This window comes from Clinocottus analis, unplaced genomic scaffold (genome assembly GCF_023055335.1).
Source record: "Clinocottus analis isolate CAN_PGR_092001 unplaced genomic scaffold, fCliAna1.0.p SCAF_26, whole genome shotgun sequence".
Taxonomy (NCBI): Eukaryota; Metazoa; Chordata; class Actinopteri; order Perciformes; family Cottidae; genus Clinocottus; species Clinocottus analis.
The window spans coordinates 890869-910530 of NW_027175998.1; the positions used below are offsets into that span (position 1 = coordinate 890869).

The 19662-nt window shown below is 41.4% G+C and overlaps 1 protein-coding gene across 1 annotated transcript; it reads right to left on the reverse strand.

Moving 5' to 3' along the window:
• Window positions 1-1193: 1193 nt before the first annotated feature.
• naf1 (nuclear assembly factor 1 homolog (S. cerevisiae)) lies at window positions 1194-9502 on the reverse strand. Its single transcript, XM_068591823.1, has 9 exons — window positions 9416-9502; window positions 8702-8916; window positions 8446-8593; window positions 7968-8061; window positions 7785-7867; window positions 7541-7701; window positions 7399-7450; window positions 4262-4349; window positions 1194-3203 (listed from the first exon to the last, which is right to left on the reverse strand). Exons 2-9 carry the CDS (start codon window positions 8914-8916, stop codon window positions 2833-2835), a joined length of 1212 nt encoding a protein of 403 aa, XP_068447924.1. The 5' UTR covers window positions 9416-9502; the 3' UTR covers window positions 1194-2832.
• Between the last annotated feature and the right edge of the window lie 10160 nt (window positions 9503-19662).

The following is a 19662-nucleotide window of genomic DNA, read 5'->3' on the forward strand; positions in this document are numbered from 1 at the left end:
TTACTAACGACACCTCTTACAGAATCCCCGATGTGTCTCACACATCAAAATAAAGCCAGATGTTTGCTTCCTCTCGGGATCTGGTTTATTAAAAAAAATCAAGATTTGTTTCCATAAAGTTTCTCATAATTCTGAGATAGTCAAATAGTTTTCCTCTCGTGTAAATTCATCCCATTCTCCATATACAGTATAGAAGTGGACATCCCTCATTACTTACTTGGTTTGGGATTCTTCTCTCTTGCAGCATCCTCTATTTCAGGTTGGGGGAATTGCTGATATTCACAAACGTCAAAGTCGATGTGGGGCTCAGTGGACTGAAAGAGAACGGCCATGTTAAAGCCGCTGCAGTGAAGTGTGTTGTGTGTCACTCTGGACCCCTGTCATGAGGAGAGGAAGTAATGGTTCCTATCACTCTGGACCCGTCATAAGGAGAGGAAGTAATGGTTATTATCACTCTGGACCCCTGTCACGAGAAGAGGAAGTAATGGTTCCTATCACTCTGGACCCATCATTAGAAGAGGAAGTAATGGTTCCTATCACTCTGGACCCATCATTAGGAGAGGAAGTAATGGTTCCTATCACTCTGGACCCGTCATAAGGAGAGGAAGTAATGGTTATTATCACTCTGGACCCGTCATGAGAAGAGGAAGTAATGGTTCCTGTCACTCTGGACACCTGTCATGAGAAGAGGAAGTAATGGTTCCTATCACTCTGGACCCCTGTCACGAGAAGAAGTAATGGTTCCTATCACTCTGGACCCGTCATAAGGAGAGGAAGTAATGGTTATTATCACTCTGGACCCGTCATAAGGAGAGGAAGTAATGGTTATTATCACTCTGGACCTGTCATGAGAAGAGGAAGTAATGGTTCCTATGACTCTGGACCCCTGTCATGAGAAGAGGAAGTAATGGTTCCTATATACACCTGTTGCTTCTTTGGCTATTTTTTGTTATTTGTGTAAAAATATTTTTCTGATTTAATTTATTTAAAAAACAAAGATATACTAAATTAGGGTTTGGTAATGTGTTACAACATGATCTTTGAAATGTTTATAGAGCTTTTTATTCAGTTGAACTGTGTACAAACGTCCTGTTGAGGCAGAGATGGTGATTACAGCCGCAGTGTTACACAAAGTGTTACACAACAGTGTTACAGAGACATGTTGTACAAGAGACATGAGGCTCACGCTGTCCTTAGTTACATAAGTACATTTATTCCTCCTGACGAAGTAAACGGAAACAAAGTGACATGGACAGCGCATTCTGGTACAAAAATATATATTGTGTGTGTGAGTATACACAAACTCACTCTAGGAATCATAACTTGTCCTGGCATCACGGTCACACCCTAACTGACTATTCAGCTGATTATTTTCAACCAACGACCACAGAAAATTAACTTCTAAAACATGGGGCTGACTGGATTGAGGAGTTATGGGCGAGACTGGACACAGATGCATTTAGAGGACGAAGCCCGAGTGTAGAATTAAACACAACTTTTCTGCAGGACAAGCATCTATCAGGGCTCGTCATCTAGGGCTGGTCTGATCCCAGCTGACGGGTACGCAGGACAACCCACGAAGACGCAGCAGCCTCCTTTGCTCCAATGTTTCCAGGAGATGAGTACCGACTATTTTCAGAAACAGGTTCCAACCAGTGAGAAGGACAATGTGGTTACTTCTTTTTATTAGTTACCCGCTCACCTTCGCTGCATGTTTTGTTTTTTTTGGACAATGGGAAGGCAAAGGAAGAACATGCAGAAGCATCTGAACATAGACCCTTCATGAACAACTGCACAGCCCAAACACCCATTAAGGAACAACCACATCAAATCTGTGCCTGCTTTTCAAGTGTGTGTGTGTGTGTGTGTTCTGGGCTATGGTTGAAAAATGATTCTTAGTTTCAGGTGAATACACCAATGAAAGCATATTGCTAAATATTTGACTTAAACTTCTGCCAATAATTCATTTTTATATGTTCTTAATCAAGTCCTGCTAGCTCATTAAAATCACAAAAGAATCAGGAAGCCACTGACACATGGCCACTTCCTTTAGATCAAAAGGATTGTTCCTTGGTTGGGTTAGAAAAGAAAACAACTATGTCCTTGTGTATAGTGGGAAATCAAAACAAGTCATAGACACTGAAGGCTCTTCAGGAGCTCCAGTTGGTAAACATTAAGCAATAGTTTGTACACAAAGTTTTAACTGGCTGTTATCATTTCATACTCCGTGATCGTAAAGCCTCATGATCACCAGGAACCAGTAAGCCAGTGATTCATCCACATGATGGAGGATTCTTCCAGTCTGACACATGACATCATCTTTTAGCAAGATAACCCAACTTCCCAGAGGGGCTTTGGTTAGTGTGTACATCACGGAGAGGGGGGGGGAGTGGTGGAGGGAGGTCAGAGAAGGGAACAGAGTGTGAACAGAGGATATGTTCTTAAGCAAGTCCTGCTAGCTCATTAAAATCACAAAAGAATCAGGAAGCCACTGACACATGGCCACTTCCTTTAGCTCAAAAGGATTGTTCCTTGGTTGGGTTAGAAAAGAAAACAACTATGTCCTTGTGTATAGTGGGAAATCAAAACAAGTCATAGACACTGAAGGCTCTTCAGGAGCTCCAGTTGGTAAACATGAAACAATAGTTTGCACACAAGGTTTTAACTGGCCATTATCATTTCATACTCCGTGATCGTAAAGCCTCATGATCACCAGGAACCAATAAACCAGTGATTCATCCACATGATGGAGGATTCTTCCAGTCTGACACATGACATCATCTTTTAGCAAGATAACCCAACTTCCCAGAGGGGCTTTGGTTAGTGTGTACATCACTGAGGTGGGGGAGGAGGAGGAGGTGGTGGAGGGAGGTCAGAGAAGGGAACAGAGTGTGGTGGCCAGAGTGGACAGGAGAAAGATGGGTTAAAAAAGGAGGGAGGAGGATACAGAGGGAAGGTGGGAGGGGGGAAATAGTGAGCAGGCGGTGGAGGGTAAGGGCAGGGAGGGGGCAGGTACATGGAGTGCACATTAGGATGTGTGGGTGGAGGGGGCGTGTGTGTTGGTGGAGGAGGCGTGTGTCTGAATGCTGGATGTTTATTCCTCTGGTTCTGGTGCCTGAGCGGAGGTCCTGCATGTCTTGGTGGGAAACCCCCAACATTACGCTGCTGAAGCAAGATGTTCTGGGTAACGTGGGCAGGATTATCTGGAGGGAGGAAACACATCCGATGAAGCAGAGTAACATTTATTACTATTAACTAGGGCTGGGCAAGTTAATTTTGCGTTAATCTGGCAATCCTTTAACGGCGTTAGCTATTCGATCATGCGTTGAATGCAATTTTTTTTTGTTGCAATTTTTAAAAAGAAATGTGCATTGGGAGGGGCTTAATGCTCTAAATCTCTCCAAACGGCGTTTTCATACCTGCACGTCTTACAACTCTCCCAGTACTGCCCCCGTGAGGTCAATCAAACATAAAAAATAAGTAAATAAGTTAAACGCCATGAACGCATTACTACGGCACTGCTTTTACTTTGAAGGCACGTGTTCTCAACAAGCAGCGGTGCTGTGAAGAGCAGCTTCATAGCAGTAAAAGCAGTAGTCTACCGGCAGGCTCTGCATATAGATTGAAAGTTAATCGCGCATGTACAAAGCTCCTGACCCCTCGGTCTAATCCACTATGGCAGAGCACTTTAAATCATCACTTCGGGATCTTTACTCTTCTCTCAAAGAGGAGAACTTTCCACACATCAGAGGATGTTCAGTGCACTTGTTCAAGCAACACAGACTGGACTTTTCTCACTGAGGACAAAAAACTGAACTGAAAACATGAAAAGCACTTATTGCTTTTGTATAAAGTTTATCAATTGCTGGTCTTTAACCTACATCTTCTCGGTAAGCAACAGATTGAACATGCACAAAAGAAGGAGGGTTTGTCCCTCACAGGGACCATTACTACTGAACAGTACCTGTTCAGAAAAAAAGAAAAAATATTTATAAACTATATATATATATGTATGTATGTTAACTTGCTGCTGCTCCAGAGTGCCTTTTATATTGTTCTGATAACATTAGTTTAAAATAAAAGCCTGCTATACACTAGTTTTTACTTCATTATTGAACTTGGCGCATAAGGCGATTCATGGCAAAAAAATCATGTGATTAATCAGTTAATTTTTTTTCAACTTTGTCCAGCCCTACTATTAACCTTTTAGCTGCCGCCCTGCTTTTGGCACACAATGTACTTCCTGTCTGTGTGCATTTACCTGCATTGTTACCGTCCCTCTTCCTTCTGGAGTTTTTTATTTTCCTCTTAGCTTCCTGTTCTTTCTCATCATCACTGTAATCTAAAGCCTGGAGAGAAAGCAAGAGAGGGAGAGAGAAATAAGTTCACAGTAAAGGAATCAGAACCCGTCTCAGGGCTTTCTTCATCACACCACTGCATGACTGTTACTTCATCATGACAGTAGCACATGACAGATCATCTGTAGTTTCTATGCGAGTCAACAGCTCATGAGTATTGTGGAAACACTCATTGTCTTCTTGCATCTTCACAGCGCATTGCCTTAGTCCGCCCTCTAGTGTTTCCAGAGAACAATGCATCAACACTTTCATGCTTGTCACTCGTCTGTTGCATTGTGCTTCCCTACACTGGGACAAGTCTTTAGCAGGGTTTCTGCAGGTTTCAACAAGTTAAATTAAAGACTTTAAGACCTTTTTATAAACCATTATGAATGCAATGTAACACCTATTTCACGTCCTTACTGGCAAACAAAGTATGAAGGATATGAAGTATCAATAGTTCCAAAATGATTTGCAAAGTAAATGAATTTATTAACATCAATGTTGGCGTCGATCCGAATGCTGTCCGGAGGTTGCTTACCAGAGTTGTAGGCGTCAAAGTGGATAGAGACTGGGTTGCACTGGAGCCGGGTGATGCTCCAAATGAACCAGAACAAAACTGTGTGATTGCAGGTGTGTGCTGCTGGCTTTTTAGAATGGCTTTATGCTTTTCTGATCTGCCATGCGACTCTAATGCCTTTATACCCAAAGAAACTAATTTGAGCGTTTTCTTGCACAAAGTGCAGCGGGCTTCAAATGAGTTCTTTTCAACCAACCACTAAATGCACTGATCTTGAGCCATATCTCATTGAACTTGCACTTACCCATACAGGAAGCAACGTTAACCTAAACAATTTTAATGCACTACGTTATCCCACAACGCACATTTAATGTAGGGCTGCAACTAACGATTATTTTAATAATCGATTAAATCGGTTGATTATTTTTACGATTAATCGGTTAAAGAAATATTAATTTTAAAACATTAATTTGCAACCTTTTATTACAAAAAACAGAACTGAGAGTGCAAATTCAGTGCAACAAATCTTAACAATTAGGAATTTAAAAAAATAAATACAAAATCAGAAAACTTAACAGGATTTGTTTGAGCGTCGGAACTTGTTCTCTACACTCACAGACATGCACACTCACAGATGCACACATTCACACTCACAAACACACACAGACACTCACATGCACCCTTACAGACATGCACACTCACAGACGCACAGAGAGGCCCAATCCCAATCTCCACCCTAAACCCTCAAGACCTGAACCCTCAAGGACTCACTGATGTCAGCTGCTAACTGGTTGAGTGTGAGAGTCTGTAAGGGTTTGAGCTGGTGTGAATATGAATGGGACAGCACTTTGCTGCAACATCACGTGACTACATTAAACAATATTGTGTACAATTATGTATTTCTTCCTCACGAGATGAGAAGTCATTTTTAATTATTTATTTACTTGTTTTTCTCAAAATGAAAGGTTTGATGAATGTATAATATATATATATATATATATATATATATATATATATACACACACACACATCATACATACATACTGCTTGCATTCCTCTAATTCATGTGTTTTTATGTTCCGTAATGTTGTGAAGGTATTTTATCAGGCTAAATGCCCACGTGCTTCTTTGTTTACCTTTTTTTTTACGTCTCCATTCTTCCATTGGGAACTGCGTGTTTAACCTCATGTTGCAATGCATTATGGGTAATTCCCTTAGGCAAAGTCAGCATCTAATGTTGACTTACGGAAAGGGTTCATAAAGGGCTCAAAACGTCTGCCAGAGCCCTCAGGCCCTTCACAATTTGACAATGGGACACCCCTAAACCCTCAAGGAGTTTGCGGGAGCGCGCCTCAGAGTCTGTGAGTGCGTAAGGGTGGAGATTGGGATTGGGCCAGACACTCACAGACATACACACTCAGAACTCAGAGAACAAGAGATGAGAATTCCAAAACTATGTTATCACTCCAGTGTTCCCCTACCATTATATTAGGAGGGCGCCCCCCTGAAGAAAACCCCCGCCTTTCTGTAATTTTCTCTGAATCGCCAGATCACAATACGTCATTTACAGTTATCTTTTCTATAGAACAGGTCTACACGTATTTTATTGATGGGATCTACACGACAGCTTGTCATTTATGTCTCTACGTGGTCGCGCATAAACACTGCTGCTCTGCTCTCTGTATTGTGCACGGCGTTGTTCCGCCCCGATGCACAGAGACACGTACGCGCACACAGGTGAGCGCTGAGCACCCAGCAGCGGGCAGAGAGCGTAGAAAAATATGTCGCGTGAAAAGCAGACAACTATATCTTTTAAACGCTCCCAGGTTGAAGATGGTAACAGTAGCCCTCTTGCAAGGAGCACCGGAGCAGCGCTCTGAACCAGGAGCAGCTCTCCTGCTCCAAGTGAAACGAGCCAAAGTGCTTGTGTCTTGTTCCAACAGTGAGCTACTGGCTTTACACGTTACAAAATACGTTGACATAAAACTAAGTCATTAATAAAAAGATGGAGAAATGCCTGTACTTTCGGGTAAATGTTCACGGTACGCCGTGAACAGATTACGCTGCGCTTGCGCGACTCGGCGATTTTTGGTGTTTGATGACTTTTTAAGGACCCATGGATACCCTGTTTAGGCTCCATGTCACTCCAGCACATGCAGCCAAGATAAACGGTGCCATGCCGCAGCGCCATGAGCATTTAGTTTTCATCCCGAAGACATTTGCTGATATGGAACGAGACAAGGCGCCGTTCACCTGGAAGACACGCAGCTAGCAGCGGTGCTGTCATGCTACCACGGTTACACAACAGCTGTAAAACACCAGCTGGGAGGAAACACACTAGCTAACTAGCTAGCTCTAGCGATGACGATGCATGAAGAGATTCCTCAGTTCTGATTGGTTGTTTTCCATCGGACATGGTGAAATCATGCAAATACCATTGGAAGCACTCGGGGAAGCCAAAAGAATCTGATTTGGTTTCATGTCCTATTGCGAGAATACAGAGACTTTTCCAGCATCTGTACATTCAGGCTCTGTGCTTACCTCCATTGGCGGTTCTTGGTCGTTCTTCCAGGATGCATCAGATCCCCTACAACTGAAGGAAATGCATATTGAATAAATAAGTATGATATTTGTCTTGCTTTAATGGCTCCATGCACCATATTCTATGTGTGCATGCACTTACACTTTGAGCTGTTGTGTGAGGATGTAACTTGTGTACTCTTTGATGTCCGGTGTGTAATAAACCATCTGTCCCTCAGTCAGCCCCTTGGTGCTGATCTGGTCCACAGAGTTAAAACGCAAAATATACAGCGGACTGGACACAGGACCAAATACCTCAAACACCTGTAACACATCCACATGAGATATTAGCATGAAGGACATACAAACATAGCAAGGACATCATGTACACGAGAGAAAGCACCCACCTTGCCAAGAGCCAGCCGATCACATGTAAAGAGTATGCTGTCATCGGTCAGAGCGGGCGTGTCTTTTAGAGACTGGACCACAACTGCAGACATTCAACGCGGTTAAAAATGCACATTAAAGCCTCTTCTATTTAGAAAACCAGTTTGTCCAGTTACAGTGTGAATGTGTGTTAGTATATTTACCAAGTTGCTGTATAATACTGGCAACCGTTCCTATAGGCTGCAGCTGTGCGTCTAGAGGCAATGACACAGACAACTCCTCCACAGCTGGCAGCTCCTACAACAGACACCAGGTTACAACAGTGTACCATGAACACTCACAACATGCTTGTGCATTCTGTGACACGTGTGTGTGTGTGTGTGTGTGTGAGAGAGAGTGTATCTGCCTTACAAATGACAAATATGTATTTCATATAAACACAGGATTCATTCGTAGATCCCAGGACAACATCGCTGACTTTCATCATGTAGTTCTTCATTCAGACAAACTTGTGTTCATGTTTTGGCTTTAAGACAACATTTGACATCCTTTTGTTGTTGTGTAAAGAATGTCTTTTCATAGAAAAAGTCTGAATACATCCACACACACACACACACACACACACACACACACACACACACACACACACACACACACACACACACACACACACACACACACCTCAAGCAGGACTTCATCCCTGGTTTTGATGGGGGCTGGTTGGCTGAAACCCTCGTCGTCATCATCCTCAATTATTGGGGCAGAGGGAGAAGAGGAGGATGAAGAAGAGGAGGAGGAGGAAGAGGAGGAGGAGGAGGAGGAGCTGTCACTGGGAACCGGAGAGGAAAAGCATCAGTAAGGTATGCGTGTCTGTTCTTGTACTGGAACCAAAACGTTTAATCTAACTACATCGCTAACAAGCCCTCTGTGTGAATACCTGTCCTCATCCTCACAGCCCTTCAACACACCATCTGAAGAAAGCAGTGCTGCAGGGTGCACATCTGGTTTTTCATCTGGTGCGAGATTCTCTAGCTGCGATGTTAAGGTAACCTCCATCAACTCCTCCTCCTTGAGCGCAGGTCCATCGGGTCCACCGAGTCCATCGGGTCCACCATGTCCATCGGGTCCATCAGGTCTACCGGGTTCATCCATCTGAAACAAACATATGTTGGACATCTTTGAGGTCAGGCTTCAGATAACACGTGACATTAGTGGACCCTACAGAGCAGCCAGTGGGGTTAAAGGACGCGTTCAGTGGAGTTTGAATACGTCACGAGGTAGGAAGTAACGGGAAAGTATCAACGGTACACTAAACAGTTGTTTCACAACTCATGTTGGTCCGCATTGAGGACAATTTAACTGTTACGTACAAAGTCACACACCGGACACATGGAGTTGACGAGCAGAATGAAACCAGTACGAACTAAAACAAAAGAAACGAAGAATAGTAACGTTAACGTGCGCAAATTCACATCCACGTTAGCGGCAGTCGGCTAAATAGCTAACAAGCTAACAGGGCAGACGCCGATGAACTTAAGTTAACTCCTAGATTCCGGTGAACGGTGACCCGCCGGCTCGATGCCAGAGACTCCTCTCCGGAGAGCTTCATAAACACGTAAAGTAACAATGGCTTTGTTCAGAGCAGTAGTACCTGTTCGTTGCTGCTAACGCTACTGAATCCGTTCTGCGCCGAAAACCCGCATGAAACTCCTGGCCAGTATAGCTTCCCCACAATGAACTAAACTACTTCCGGTATAAACCTTCAGAATATAAATTTAACGCGAAACATTTAGTGCAAAGGGAAATTGATTTAATTTCGTCTTTTTCACTTATAAACACATTCAGGTGTTGCAAATAGACATAATAGACGTTCATATCATATTGTAAATGATGATTATGGAATATAAAAAGAAATAGAATCATATATTTTGCTATATCTTTGTGCCAAATTATTCCTACAATTTATTCTGAAGGCAATTTTCTTAATTCCGGTAGTCAAATCATTTCTCACTGTGAGCTTGACGCAGCCGCGAAGTTTACAACACGTGGGCATGTTTTTCCTGGCGTATTTAATTTATTTTTCTCGTTGGTCTGATGCGTGTTCATTATACCGAGAAAAATAACATTGGATTCAGTTGTTAGTTCAATTCACAACATCAAAGAAGTTTTTGTTGTTGTTGAAATAAGTGCTAGAGTGTTTGTACTGCGAAATGGGATCAATTGAAACGTCCATCCATATATATATATATATATATATATATATATATATATATATATATATATATATATATATATATATATATATATATATATATATGTGTGTGTGTGTGTGTGTGTGTGTGTGTGTGTGTGTGTGTGTGTGTGTGTGTGTGTGTGTGTGTGTGTGATGGTGAATGCGTGTTTGTGAGTATTAGTGAGTGTGTGTTAGTGATTGTGTTAGTAAGTGAGTGATTGTGTGTGTGTGTGTGTGTGTGTGTGTGTGTGTGTGTGTGTGTGTGTGTGTGTGTGTGTGTGATGGTGAGTGTGATTGTGAGTATTTGTGTGTTAGTGAGTGTGTGGGTGTCTTATAATGTATATATAGCACACAGTGTACTAAGGAGGATTTATAGGACACAGGTATAACTGCTCAGGATTACCAGTAGGTGGCAGCATAATTGTGTTGAATTAATCAAGGCGTAATCACAAGGAGTCTTGTTCAGTGTGGAGGGAACACACGTTCATCTTGATTTGAACTGAACCAATGACGTGTGATATTTGGAATTAAATAGTTTTTCCTTCCGGTCCTTTGAAAGCAGTGAACAGTTGAGGTCATTCTGCAATGAAATGATTGACATTATTTTCCCATAAATGCACGATACGTGTTCCTCATTGAATTTAACTAACCATTAGTGGTGATACATTTGGGTATGTGAAGTGAGAAGTTGTATTTCTGTGTGGTTAAAAACACGTCATGATCCAAGAAATGTGTTAAAACCTTTAGTTGGTTTTACTTCAAAACAGCCAAACTGTGGTTGACTGCTAAAATGTCTCAGTTTTCAGAATGTTTTCAGAATTTTATGACCTTTCTTCTGCTGTCTGTCAAATGTGGAACTTACACAAGGAAAATACATTTCTAATTACACTCATTTATTGTTTTATTTTCAGAAACCCAAAATCAGATGTCTGCGACTCTTGGTTGATAGCTATTGTTAGGAGTTTACAAGTGAAATACTGGAATGTTTTTCTGGAAACAAGTCCTTCAAAGTATGGTGCAGTGGTAGATCAGTCTGCTTGTTAGCAGACTGTTCTCAGGAGGCCTCTCTTCTGCCTCTAGGTACCTAAACCACGTTTTAGACGCTAGTCCTGCTTCTAAGGTTGTACTCCAGCAGTGGAAGAGTCGCACGAAACCTGCTCATGCAGACTGTCCAAAAGTGATGACAGAAACTTGCTGTTGAGAGGCTCTAATCACAACAACTACTACTAAGGAATCTTTAATGAAGTCTGAACAGGATGTTTCTGATGTATATAAAGGAAAGACATTTTCAAACAAGTTTTTCCAGTAAAATATGATACCTCAGCTCCTGACCGGCTCCTGACCGGTCAGGAGCTGAGGTATCATATTTTACAGAAGGAAAAAAAAAAAAGGTATCATATTTTACAGAAGGGCAGAGGCCCTTGAACAGGCCTCTGTTAGGTTCCTGACCGGCTTCTGCCCAGCCTCTGACCGGCCTCTGCTCGGCTTCCAACCGGCCTCTGCCTGGCCTCTGCCTGGCCTCTGTTTGGCTCCTGCCCGGCCTCTGCCCGGCTTCTGTCCGGCTCCTGACTGGCCCCTGCCCAGCCTCTGTTTGGCTCCTGCCTGGCCTCTGCCTGGCCTCTGACCGGCCCCCGGGCTTTCAATTGGATAGGAAGTGGAACGCCTCATTGAGATCCGGCCTATGTGACCTATGATATTTCCTATGATAACATTGTATGGGTCAAGCCTCTGACACTCATGCTCATTGTTTCAAAAGACTTTTACACGTTGACAGGACGTTTACATTTAATTTAATCACTGAATACAGTATTCCATTGTGTATATAAAAATTGTGTGTGTGTATATATATATATATATATATATATATATATATATATATATATATATATATATATATATATATATATATTTTTTAATTATTTTTTTATTTGTATACATCTGTCATCCCTGTTCTTCTTTTATTCTATTTTATGTCATCTGATTTTATTTTGTGTGTTTAGTTTATTCCATTGAATGTCTGCTGTAAGTGTGGGACACTCCTATGAAAAAAAAAATTCCCTGTGGGGATTAATACGATACATATCTATCTATCTATCTAACTATCTATCTATCTATCTATCTATCTATCTATCTATCTATCTATCTATCTATCTATCTATCTATCTATATAGACAGGAGACATAGCTGAGAAATCGCCCATGCGCAAACCCTTATTTTGCTGCTTAGAACACATTCATCTAATTAAGAGACTAATGAACATTGTTTACTCACATTGCACTGTGGTGTCACTGATGGTTTACTAGATGGCAATTGTATAATTAATCCCACATAATCCTTTGGGTTTGCTAGTCCACGCTGAAACAAAGATGTATAAAAATATAATACATGATGGCAGCCTATCAAGGTCACTCTGATGGTGTCTTACAGAAGTAGTAACGTAACTGTTGGAGTTAAGCAGGACTCACATCAGTTGGCTAATCTGGAAGTAGTGTGATTCTATAAACTTTTCAGACAATAGCTCATCCATCAGTGTTTTTAAAATGTATAATAGAGGACCGAATGCAACTATTTTTTAGAAAATAGCTGGTCATTGAAAAGATTTGATATCTATGTACATTTCCCCACTGCGGAACTATAAAAGAATATCTTATCTCATCTTAATAAGAAACATTTTGCTGCAAGAGCTGGAGTTTCTCAGTAAAATAGATAACTACAACGATTCGTTAACTTTGCTTATGTGTATTTTGACAAATGTCTTTGTGAGTACCAGAAAGTGATTTCTTCAAACTGCTTATTCAGTCAGTTCAGACAGTAAATAGATCTGTACTTGTATGACGCTTTTCTAGTCTTCCGTCTACTTAAAGCGCTTTAACATTATATGACATTATTCACACATAGGAGGAGCCACTATGCAACCAGACCACCAAACCACCAATCCTCTGATTGAAGACAATCCTGCTCACCACTAAGCCACAGTCGCCAGGTGCTGTTTGTAGTGAGTGGTCTTCTTAAGGTCCCGATGGGACTGATTACATCACACAAAGCATTCAGCAGCCTTCTCTTCATAAATAGAAAATACACACACACACGCTCTGACATTTTCGTTTTCCAGAGACAATTCCTCGAATTCCTGGATTCATTGTGTCACTTTCACATTTCCTCCTGAAGTGATGGTTATGAGCTTTAAAGGACATAGTTTAACACCATAAAGGAATATATACAGTAAAACTTCAGTTTTACTGTGTCAGTACACAGTGTAGATTTTCACATGACAGTCTAGTCGCGTTTCCTGTCATCACTGACGAAATAGAGAATTATTACCATAAATCAATGTTCCGGATGAAGTCTTGTCTCTAGTTTTTAGGAGTTTTCTAACCTTACATGATCTGTCTGCAAAACAAAGCTTCAACGTCTAAGCAATATCTCATTTACCTCTGTCATTTTCAACGTTTTGTGCTAGCATCAAAGGTCACAGTGTATATATCCAATGTAACTTAATGCTGGTAATATTCTATATTTTTGTCAAAGTAAACACATCCATGATCAAAACCAACAGTGTGTTAGTCCATCTCATTCACACAGTCACCAAAATCAATACACATGGTCAGACCATTACTTGAAGTATATTCTGAATCAATTTCTTTTAATTTTGTTTCACATTTTTCATCGATTCAGTAGCTGTTACGCACAGTACAAGTCTACTTGACCCAAACAGACCAAATAGCCAGAAACTGGAGACGCATGAATCTCACTTTGATTACTTTAAGTTTTAATTTGACACAATTTTTAAAGACATGACTGTGACCTAGATAACCACAGTTTATGTCTCAGCTCCATTATCATACAAGAGTGGCATTTTAAGCCAAACCATGAGTTTTTTTCACGAAAACTAACAAAGCAGTTTATCGTTTCTTTTGTTAAATGGTTCAAATCTATTTCAATTTGTTAAAAACTGCAAAAATATGTTTCCGTAATTTTATCAGTGATATCTCAGTTAGTTCACATTTCATGTCCTTCACTTGTGAGTCCTCCACATTACATCAGCATCATGAGACATTGGCCCACTGAGAATTTCAAATGTACTGTTGACCTTTGAGTCCCATACTATAATTGGTTCAGTGCCTTGATTTTCTTAACCAATAACCCTCAAATCCCCTCCCCCCATACACACATACAGTGGTATTCCTGTGTTGACCAGTCAGTGAAGGAATTTATGTTAAAACGCTAATCAGGGATTTACATGTCTCGATGTTAACAAATCGGCCCCCACACATTCACACTACGGTATGATGAAGCATCCTGAGAACCCTGGACCACAACATGAGAAGTTGAGCCGTTGTGGAAGCAGAGTAAAAGACGGCTGTGACCGGGTTACAACAAGTCTGAGTCTTAACTTTGGAGCACATTTGGTTGTGTTTCTTACTGTGAAAACACAACCCTCGGTACAACGGACCAAGCCAAAGAGAAGTAATTATTTTCATATCAGCTCAAATTCCACAGACGTCTGCAACCAAAGGCATTGCATTCTATTTAGGGAACACACACAAACACTGACGCACTGCAATACACACACATGGAGGGAAAGGTTGATGCTCAGTTTGTACAACCTTGACCTGATGTTGGTGGGGGGTCTTTGCTATTAGTCTTTGTGTGTCCTGTGTGTTTATGCTCACGTGTGCACAATTAATTGCCTGACCAAGAGGTCAATGTTGAGCCAAGGATTTATTGTTGATGTAACTGATAGCTGAAGGGATGCAGAGAGAGGGAGCAACACAAGCTACACTCTCCACAGCAACATAGGAACTATGCCAATTCACCTTCGCTATGTATGATAACTTTAAGCCGTACAAAGTCATAATTTCTAAGTGACAAACTAATTCAAAAGATTTCTCCGTGCTGACTCCTAAAAAACTACAACGAATGATAACCATCACAAAACATTCAAATACCGTCTTCTTGGTATACTAGAGGGCATACTTGGTATACTAGAGGAAGCAATAAAAAATGTAATGTTTTCTAGAACAAACACACTGCATCTGATGAACAGTATCAAGCTGCAGATGAGCGATTCCTCAACTGCTGCAGCAAACTGAGCAAAGTAAATATACTTTCAGGAAGTGAATCGTCTCCAAACTCCACTCCTGCTCCTGGTTCTATGGCAACTCAAAACACAGTGAAGCCTAGTTTATGGTTCTGAGCCGTAGCTACCGAGTGGACGCAGACCCCTACGCCGTAGCCTGTCGTGCACCTCCAAAAATTCGTAACAACGCGTCGCGTTGATGCGGACCACAAGGGCTGTGATTGGTCTGCTCAGAACGTAATTTCCGGCAGTTGCTTTTTTTGTTTTTTTTGTAGTGGTTGTACAGACCACCTCCGCAAACGTCTTATCTGTCGCCTGCGCTTCAACATTTGCAATATAAGCATTTGCTCTTTAATATAAGCTCCAACTCCAAATACAGTTGCTCCAACTTGGTCGCCATTGTTTACCGTGACCGGAAGAAAAAGCGAGGATTCGGCTATAACCCCTAAAACCACACGGCCACACAGCCCCACCCCTCTGGCGGAATAGCGGTGAATTGCAACGCGGTCCCTCGACGCAGAACTTTGAATGCTCAACGACAGCGTCACTTCGACGCAGAACCATATACTAGGCTTGAGGCGTCGCTATTAGAGACGCATCAGTCCTCCTCTCTTTGCGGTGCTCTAAAAGTCTGATTCAGTGAGGACGCTTAGTGTAAGCGCAGCAAAATATATGCGTTTTAAAATGGAAACCTAACGTGTAAAGGACGGATATCGAATCTGCTACCTTTTGATTATCAGGGCAACCACGCCACCACATAAGACACATACACAGACGTGATTTCAGGCCTGCCTGCAAGCAGGCAGTGGGGTCTGTGTAACCTTTCAAAATAAAAGCACAGGGTTATTTATGCACACGCAAAGACCCGTGATTCACTAACAACGGGTCTGACACCAGCGTTCTACGAGGTGCAAGTGACACGACTTAAAAATTAGTTGCAAAAGCTGTGGCATCTCATAGAATTAGTGGCAACTGCCTATGTAATTTGTGGCGTCTGAGTTGTAAACCGGAAGTGAACCAGACATGCCTCTACGTCATTAGGGGCATCTGCAGTGAAAACTGGATATGCCTCTACATCGTTAGGGGCATCTGCAGTGAAAACCGGACATGTCTCTATAAGGTGCCCACGCCACGAATTGAGCTTGCCCTCTCCAAAAAACAGCAACAGGGAGAAAAAGGGAAGAAACCTGAGGGAGAGCAGTAGCAAAAAGTGGTAGCAACTAGCAGTAACAACTAGCAGTAGCAGCTAGCAGTAGCAACAAGCAGTAGCAACTAGCGGTAGCAATATCACCTAGCAGTAGCAAACCAATAGTATATTGTTTTGTAAGACCCTAGCTGATGCCATGGTTATTCTCTCAGACTCAATGTAGCTTAAAGTCCTTCGACATCATAAAATAATGCATTCAATAAATCCATTAAATCAGGTTTCATTGGACCACTGACATGAAACATGTTGCAGTATAATGTCATTCTTAGTAGAACAAACAATACATGAGGAAATAAGAAATAGACAAAAGCTTTAAGTTAACAACTTTTACTTTCTATAGATTTCAGCATTTCAGTCAGCAGGTGTTAAAAAAGTCTTTCAGTGAAACACATTGCGGCACTGTGGCACACACACACGCATACACATGCACACGCGTGCACACGCACGGACAGACATACACACACACACACACACACACACACACACACACACACACACACACACAGTGGCTTGAAGGAAAGTATGTTAGTGGAGAGATAAGCCTTCTTTGTTAGCTGGTTGAGACACCATTCATTAGACTGAGCTCAGGAAACAGGTCAATGACCTAACCAGTGTATGTTGGGTTGTGTGTGTGTTCAACAGAGTTGATAATTTCACTTGCCATCACTGTCCTTTGAATTAGTGCATTAGTGAATATTAATACTATAGGTTGTGTTTAAAAATGATTGTTTGTTTACTTTGTCAGTTCAGCATTATTACAAAGAGGTGGCCTATGAGGAAACGAGTGTGTGTCTGTTGTTTTGCCAGGTATGTTAAGTTGAAATGTTCTTTTATTGACTCCCCCTATAACGGCACGTTGTCTCCGTGTTCTAAAGCATATTACAAAGAGGTCTGTTGTTTTGCCAGTACCTGTTGTTTTGCCAGTACCAGTATCTCCGTGTCACAAAATCTGGAAGTTAGAGCCAACGCAAATTCCAGTGTGCTTGACTTAAGCAATAAGGTACGAGAGCCAGTACTGTATCGTTCAATAATGTATTGTTCAAGGGTGTTGTTAGGCCTGACGCGCAGCGGCAACCCTTGAACAGTACATTATTGTAGATACAGTACTGCCTCGAGTACCTTATTGCTTTTATAATACGGTTACCAGCGACATTATTAACAGTAATAGTAAGCTGCCTTTCAACCCAACATAGTTGTAGCCACCAAACGTTGTGTATCGCATTTCAGTAGCAACGCCAAACACATACTGTATGCACATACCTTTTTTTTATAAATTAAAAAAAATGACAATGGACACGTTCAATAAAATCATATTTAATTTAAACATCAGGCGTAAACGTAAGCTTTCGGATGTATGTCCACTCAATGACATGATTTCTCTTGCTTCCAACCCAGCATTAGAGAGAGTTTGAATGAAGGCGCTGCGCAGGTAGTGATTGGTGTAGATTTGTATGCCCACCGCCTTGCATACCCAGGGCAACATTGTTGCGAGATAATTTACGCCCATTGGCTCCATTCTGTACCTGCGACAGAGAAAATACATTATCATTATTATAATTGAGTGTTAGGGTTGGTTCGCTAAAGTGCGTAAAGATTAGCCCTACCAAGACCTACCAAATGTTATCTGAAGCGGCAGCGCTTGTCTTTCGGGGTAAGTAAAATGCCGGTGCGTTGGGGGGTAGGAGTGACAGATACTTTTCCAAGGAGGTGACAGGACAGCGGGGTTTTCCTGGAAGATAATACATGTATCCATGATGGCTGTGTTTCTTGCGCTCCAGTGGATCTTTATGATTCTTTGTCTTCTCATTGAATGTCATGCTGGCATACTTCTGTCCTTTCTCATCTGTGAAAACAACCCCGTGGTAAGCTATCGGTTGCCCTCCTTCCCTCGTCGTACCAAGTGCAATTGGATGTCGAACCAGACTTTTCTAACTAGACCCTCTGGTGTGGTCGGATCCAATGAGGCCTTAATTGTGGCTTGACCGCAGGCTGGTATCGATCCATGATGTTTAGTTTTGTCGTGTCCATGTTGTCTACGGCTTTTTACAACGACTACAAAAACGTTGTTTTTCTGTTGCGCAACATTTCATGAGTCTCAATTTCTTTCTTGTCTATGGTACCATGACGTCCACCTCTTCGGCTAACCACTCATCTAAAGTCATTCCCCCCAAAAGATCAAAGTTGACACAAAACATGTTTGCCAACTGTTGAGCTGGAATGACAACTAACGGTCGCGCACTTTAAATCACCCATATTATAATATATGATATGTAAGTAGTCAAATTTGTGTTCTGGCTTCAGAAATTGTTTGTCAATCGTTGTTTTTGTTGCCTGCATAAAGCTATATTTATCTGGTTTCCTGTAAGATGAGATGCTTTCATTTTGACGGTTGATCAGGAAATTAAAAAGGATGTCGCAATTTGTGCTGAGTGAATGTCATAACGAGGAGTAAGCAAACATAATTATCATTTTTGTGCACGTTGTTCACAGCTCTTAATGCAGGACTATCTTGGGTGGCAGTAAGGTGGAGTTAGAGGGTCTCTAAAACCCCATGGTGCGCGTTGGGCGCTGCGTAGTTGAGCGTTACTCTGCAGGGGAGCCCGCTCTGGTGGTTGAAGTGGCTTCGGTTGATGATAACAAGTAGTGTTAAAGAGCTTTGAGTGGTCAGAAGACTAGAAAAGATCTCTACAAGTACAGTCTGTTTTCCATTATCTGAGGACGTATAGAGCTTGAGGGGAAGAAAGTTGGTTCACATAGAATAAAAACTCCCAGTAACTGCTGATTATTTCTGTCTTTTTGCCCAGTAACTTGATTTTTTGGTTAGTGTTACATTCAAGCAGGTAATTTACTTCAACTACATAGCTCAATATTAATTTAAGAGCTCAATTACAATATCAAAATATGTTTGCTTGAACTACCACCATGAACAGCCACATGTCCTCTACAGCCTACACAAGATAATGTCTCTGACATAACACATGCATAAAGCTCATCTTGGTACACTTATGTTTGCTATCAGCTTTAGTGTGTATAGGATTGATGAGGTGCACTGTAATAACCATAGTCTATATATCAGAGGTGGATGTATTCATTATGTCAGTCAAGTTTTGCATCGGCAGAACCGGAGGTTGATTCCAATAAAAACTGAACAAGCCGTGCATTGAGAAAAAAGGAAAGAAGAAGATGTAGGCATTCCGGTCATGCTCTACAGCAGTGGTTCTCAAACAAGGGTGTGTGAAGGCATGAGATATGTATATATATATATATATATATATATATATATATATATATATATATATATATATATATATATATATATATATATATATATGTATGTATTTAAAACTAGCATTAGTTATTTAATAAATCTTCAATGAA